This window comes from Diaporthe citri (assembly GCF_014595645.1).
Source record: "Diaporthe citri strain NFHF-8-4 chromosome Unknown scaffold_3, whole genome shotgun sequence".
Taxonomy (NCBI): Eukaryota; Fungi; Ascomycota; class Sordariomycetes; order Diaporthales; family Diaporthaceae; genus Diaporthe; species Diaporthe citri.
This window is the reverse complement of record NW_025064848.1, coordinates 1,985,527-1,992,114: the sequence shown is the minus strand read 5'-3', so window position 1 is coordinate 1,992,114 and position 6,588 is coordinate 1,985,527. Positions and strand designations below refer to the sequence as shown.

General features: G+C 55.4%; 1 protein-coding gene across 1 annotated transcript; it reads right to left on the bottom strand.

Annotated features, from left to right (window-relative positions):
• Nucleotides 1-492: 492 nt before the first annotated feature.
• On the bottom strand, nt 493-2,787 carry INS49_008157 (uncharacterized protein; the record flags this gene model as incomplete). Its single annotated transcript, XM_043168902.1, has 8 exons — nt 493-587; nt 653-670; nt 734-1,573; nt 1,648-1,881; nt 2,083-2,137; nt 2,301-2,498; nt 2,564-2,597; nt 2,669-2,787. 8 exons carry the CDS (start codon nt 2,785-2,787, stop codon nt 493-495), a joined length of 1,593 nt encoding a protein of 530 aa, XP_043026582.1.
• Nucleotides 2,788-6,588: the final 3,801 nt, after the last annotated feature.

The window sequence follows — 6,588 nt, the reverse complement described above, 5'->3', positions numbered from 1 at the left end:
TGAAGAAAACAGACTCCACAGCACACATTGTTGGAGTTGATCCCTTCAGTATTGCGGCCTTGAAACAAGATCCCACATTTGATTCGGATCCAACAAACGCCGGCGCAATAACCACCTCTTCCCGGTTCCCTTCATAATGTGTCCTTGCCTTCCAGCATGTCCGCTCCAAAAACGTGACATGCACTCGTTCATATCGTCAGATGCACGTGATGTTGCGCGTGACGTTGACGTGGCGGCGGGAGCGGAATCTGGCCAGTAGGACGCACTGCGGTGAACTGTGAAAGAATGATAGCATATGCAGCCATTTAAATGTGCAGCGGCCAAGAGCATTCATCGACAAGTTCTGTGGCGTTTCAGCCACTGCAGGTTCAGGCCATCTTGGCCTCAGCTTCGTCTCGGACTGGGCTCTTGTCATTTGATCATCCCGAGCGGCGGTCGACTATTTTATCCGCTTGAAGGAGGGCACTGATGCCGTCCATCCCAGATTCACTCTTACCATTCAACCGTGGTGCTGGCCCTGTTGCTGTTGCTGTAGCCGGGGCTGGCGCTGGTGCTGGCACTGGAGTGGATACCGGTGCCAGCCTCGACTCATTGAATGCAGGGGAATAAGGGTGGCGGCCGATTGGTGTGTGGTTTTGACTTGGGACAGGACCATGCCCCTTGAGGTAGCCTACATGAATTCGGTCAGTCTGACCGTATTCACAAGTAGCATGTGGACGGGACTCGAACAAACCATTTATGTGTGGTAGGGCATGGTTGGTCGGGGTTGGGTCGCTTGGAGCCCGTTCCAATGGATAGATGGCGGGCGGCCTGTCATCGGGTGACATGGAACGTCCCTGGACGGCTGGGTTTGCCGCAAAGGCAGCATCATAGGAGAATTGTTTCCCGCCGGACAGGAGCGCATGTATGGGGAGTGGTCCCTCAATAGGCGTCCGTGGGAAGCTGCTGTATGCCGAACTTGCGGAAGACATGCTGCCCGCAGAGGACTGTTCCTTTTTCAGAGACGGCGGCCGTGATTCACTACCGCTTAAGCTCGGTGTATTTGCTGGGCTGGCGGTCTGAAGGCCCCTCGGGAGCAGGCCAATACTTTGCACGGGAGCTTCGCTGGGATGGGCGGCACCGTTCAGCATGGACCGGCCTTCGAACACATCTGATAGCGGGGGGAGGCTGCGCGCTACCGCTGGGCCATCAGCACGCGGGCCATCCGCATAAACGGGGTCGCGTCGCGGCGGGGCTGGTGGTTGGGAAGAGATGTCCCTGGGACTCCCTGTGAGACCGGGACCGGGCGACTGCTCAAGTCGACGGTCGAAGCGGCGATCGAAGTAGCTGGCGGCTGGTGAGGTCAGGATGGACTCCTCACCCGGGGTACGTTGAGAGATCGAAGCGACGGATGGTGCGTAATATGATTCGCCATTAGAAACGATCGAACCGATTCTTTGCCGCCTTGCTGGCGGTTCGCCGTTGTGGTCCCCAATACTGCCCGTCCTTGCAACCCGGCCCGGGTGGCCATTGATGGCCGTCGATTCCCCGATGTTTGGGTCGGACAGCCTCACTCTTTTGGAAACCTCTCTGTCTAAGAAAATCCAGTTAGGTAAAGACCAGGTCGAGAAGCGGCTGAGCTGGTCAACCGACACCATACTGACTCACCTTGGGGGTGATTGGCATGTTTGGCCTTGAATTCCTGCAGATACTGAAGGTACTTTTTGTAGTCGGGGGTTTTCTTGTACTCGGCGAGGTCCCGGTTGTACTTCTCCTTGGCTGCTTGGGCGTCCCGTTCATAGGGTTCCTTCTCGGCCTGAGTCAACCCTTGCCAGTTCTCGCCGACCAGTTTGGCAATCTCTGTGAAGGTCAAATTTTGACCCTTGAGGTCTTCTCTCATCTCTGGTGGCAGCACCCACGATTAGTCTCTGGAATATTTGGTCCTGCAAGATTACAGCGTGTCCGCTCTCAAATTGTGAAGGCCCAAAGTGTTATTAAGGATGGGCGGGCGGTCAACAGGGGATAGCAACGAAGCAGTGTCGCATCAGGGTGACACGTGACAAACAACTGACTAAAGAAGGGTGCAACTGAATGAGCACTTACTATTAGAGAATAAAACGTATGCTGAGGGGGCACGCTCTGGTGCATTTTCGTCGGGCTGTAACAATGCGGCTGTTAGTTGACTATTCCCATCCACCATCATCGTCGATGCCGAAGCCTGGAGTGGGAAACGTGGAAGGCGGGAAGAGGAAGTCCCCTTGTGTCCGTGTCACACTGTGGCTGCCAAAGTGGCCGCCAAACCGTTCACTCGCTCGACGTACCTTGGGGTGCCTCCGATATTTGCGCTTCTGAACCACTCCATTGCTATTCTCTCGGGAATCCGTGGATGGCACTGCAGCCGCTTCCGGTTTCTGCACCTCAGCGCCGGCGCGGGGATCCTCGACACTTGCCCTCGTCGGTGAGGCCAATGCCACGTCGGGTGCTACGCCTCTGGCATTGGCGATCCTTCTTTGCAATTTCTGTCGCGCTTTGTCAACACCGTTTGGCCCATAGACGAGCCGCCGGGAGTAGGTCTCTAGCTTACCCTTCGATGACCAAGTTTTACCCCCAATGCGTCCCTGTTGACCACCGCGAACGTTAGATCGATCGCCCAAAACCCAGATCTTCGTTTCCTGCAGACTGCACTCACAAATCCGACTCAGTAATGTCGAGGATCGTTTCCCATGTATCAAAACCCTGGTCGAGGAAGACATCGAGGTATTGCGAGATGCCCAGCTCCCCAAACACCTCTTGTAATTTCGGCGACATGCAGAATATGGATTACCGTCTCGGCATAGAAGTATTGGGCACGATCAAAGCCTCGTGGAGGCCTGCGCTGTCTGCACAAGAAGCGAGTCCGGGAGTAACAAGAACTGACGCCCGAGGTTCGAGGGGCAAACGCGATGCCTGTGTGGGAGAGTCCTGCTTGAATATTCCCGAGTCTCGAGGTGCCGGACAATATGGTCTCGCAGTGGGTGCTTCGGAGGTGAGTGCAAGGTGGGCGCGCGTCAGCTTTTGTTCGTATACGTTGCTATGCGAGGCAGCCGGGCATGCTGTTCGGGCGAGTCAAGAACGAGGTCGGATATCGTCGTCGGGAACCGTCTCGGTGTCTCCGAGGTAGGTGAAGTACTGAGGTGATATGGTCCCGTGTGTGGTCCGTTGTCTTCCGCAAGAGGAAGTGCTGGCCTGGGGGTGGCGGTGTTAGGAGGAAGAGTTGCAAGCTGTATGGGAAAGTATGGCGCTCCTGATGAGAATATGAGAAGGGCTGAACATGGGGGCTCACGGCATATGACACACTAATTAGAGTGGGCCGATGTCGAGGATCTCGATGACAGAAGGTGTGGCACAAGATGGGAAAGCTTCAGGCGTGCCCCAGGATATGGGTAAGGTGGTGCGCTGCTAGGCCACATACATCGAAAATGGGTTTTCCGTCGATCAGTTCGGGAGAACCTGCTGGTGGGCAATTCTAAGAAGGCTTCCTTTTCACGGGATCCCAGAGAAAGTGGCACGGGGGGACAAGAGGATGCTCTCGGATCGAGATGCTGTGGGCGGGAAGGTTGCTGCACTTGGACGTCGGCCGAACTGACGAGGAGTCTGGGAACATAACGACGTAGCACGTTGAGCGAGCAAGTAGCGAAGCCGGGGGCGCGGGCGTGGTGGTAAAAAGGACAGGGCAGTCTGCACAGACGGTGTAAGGCCAGGCACCTCGTGGGTCACCTGTCATGGAGACGGAGAACCTACCAAAGTAAAAACGAGGGACGGAGAGTCAGGTACTCTCGGTGATGGAGACCTCCCAACGTTGACAAACACGGGAGAGGGGCCTGATAGCCGCACTCGAGTGGGTTGACTGGGCAAACGGTCGGGCTGGGGCAGGCCGGGCAGGGACAGGCAAGGACAACCATGAACCCAGCCGGATCGAAATCGTCAGAAGCGTCTCCCACGCGCAGAGCAAGATGTCGTAATATCAGCCTTGGCAGTGCCTGATCCTAGAAGAAAGGCAAACCAGAAAGTGTCCAAGGCCCAGGTCCTCGGGAGTCTGGGTGTGCGAAAAGAACAACTGGTGGCTGTGGGAGGACGAGCAGCCCATCGCGATCTTAGACAGAAAACTGGGGCACAAGTATTATTATGTCAGAGGTACTTTGACCGGATGACGCTTGACCACTTTGGGAAGTGTATATCGACAACCCACGGACGAGAGGCATGTCTCTGCAGTATCGCCTGACTGCTGAGACCAGGCTGCTCAGTGCACATAGTACTCAGTGCTGAATGTACCTGCCGGCTCGGTCGCCTTGTTCGAGGGTGGAGAGGATGGGCAAAGACAAAAAAGACAAGAGACCGTCTAGAACCGGAGCAAGTGGCCCCTACACCTTCTCCTGGTTGGCTCTTGGGCGTCGACAGCGACCGGTCGCAACGACTGGTCCTGCAAGACGGCTGTGAGACATCCGTGCCGCCAGGCTCGTGCTGCGCGACGCCAGCAACACCCAAAGCTGCCCACACGCCGCCTCTATCGCTCGCGCGTCTTGTACGGCAGGTGTGCGTCGTTGATGGACGACACGAATCATAATCATAATCATCATCATCATCATCATCATCATGTTCGTGGCCAATTTGTCGACACCTTATCGTCCCCGATTTTTCACTACCCTCCGCCCAGGTTGCGTGTGTTACTTACTGGTGGTGTATCACGGCTGTTACCGGCCTGGTCCCCATCAGCTCGATGGTCCCGCGATCAGCTACGTCCTTGCCAATCAATAAGCACCACCGCTGTACAGTCCAGGCCGGACATCGTAGGGAAGAGATGTGGTGCCTCCTCGGGAAGAGCCCCTCGAGCTGTGGACGGAAGTGGTCGCGCACAGTAGGCACTCAAGGCTTGCGAAAAAAAAAAAAAAAAAAAAAAAAAAAAAAAAAAAAAAAAAAAAAAAAAAAAAAAAAAAAAAAAGACAAGATGCCAATTGGTTACAAAACTTGGAAGATGAGCCTTGGACTAGTCGGCCTAAATGGCCGGGCACGGTGTGCTGAACGAGCGCGGTGATCCCAGAAAGCTAAATTGTCGTGAGCGGATTGTGTTTTTTCCACCCAGAAGCCATAGCCGGCCGGCCGAGGCCAGGCGCACGGTAAAGTATCCCTAAAGTGGGCTGTAATGTACAGAATATCGCGGCCCTGTGATGTTTGCCGCGTAGTGGATGTGTGATGTTACCAGTACATGGTCGAGACCAACGGGTCCGGGAGTGGGAGGCCAAGGAGAACAGCATGGTGCGTCTAGGTCAGATCTCGATCCGCCCGCAACGGCATACAGAAAACGTACGAGGGCCATGGGGATGGCAATGCGGAATTCACTGGCGGGGGGGTGGGCAGGATGCGAATTCATCCCCAGCAGAGCAATGTACCATGGCTATTTTTGCAAATGACGCGGGAGCCTGGAGAGTGCGATCGATGCTGGGTAGTCTGCGCCGATGGACAATCATGCAACAAACCGGTTCCCGTGTTGATTGTCGACCGAGGTGACGCGAGGAAAAGGGAAAGGGACAGCCACCGAGGCTGAGTTGCCTGGAGGCCTGGAGGAGTGGACGAGGTGGGGAGGGGGGGTTACTGCTCAATGTCACGGTAGGTAGGCAGGCACGCGCAGTCTGGCTGGGTGTACTGTGTTATGGCGTGTGGCACGGAGTATGGGTACAGTATATCCTGTTCCAGCGTCTTACTCGCGACTGGTGTTTTCGATGAGTGTAGAAACGGGCGATTTCGACGCACCTTTGATCCCCAGCACCTCCCAGACGAGCATCGAATCTATTGAGACGATCGTGAAGTAGATATCCCTGTCCTGGCCAGGATAGGTGCAGCCAGTGGTGAGTCTAACACGACACTAGCTGTGTGCATACTCGTGGGCTGGTCAGATAAAGTAGAGGTGCATTTATGAAGAGTACTTCAATACTCTATGTTGATGGACGCCGGGCGGGAGGCGCTGTATGCCAGCCGAGACTGACAAGGGACAGACAGGCAAAGCGGGTTGAAGCTCGTCACCGGCAGCAGACCAGATGGGCCTCCCTGCTTCAGGACGACGGCCTGCGTTGTGTCTGTGGATATTCTTGCCTGTATTTTATGTGAGGATCACAGTGCAGCGCCGAGATAGCATCAGTACTCCGAGCCACGGCTCTCTCTACCTAGGGAAGGTCAGCAAAGAGGCGGGGCCCGCAACCCAGGCAGCCAACGTTCACTGCTGGATACGCGTACACAAAATTATCTGCTGCACATTGTTCTACGCAATGTTTCCAAACTGATTTATTACGCGACGAAGAGCGGAAACGCGGAATTGCAAGACTCGGGTCGAGACATGTGGCTGCAACTCATGTCGTACTGCTTTGTCCACCCTCCCTGCCCTTCCCTCCCCCACGCGTTGGGTTGTTCACCGTGAGCATATAAGGAGACACACTTCATTCCAGCCGCAGTTGTCCCGCATGCACAAAGTAGGCGTGCAGATGAACATGCATACGCATGCAAAGACGCAGCAGTATGTAGGGGCAGGGACCAAGACTACGTGCAGGAGAAAAGGAAATCGCCTAGCAAAAAGCAAGA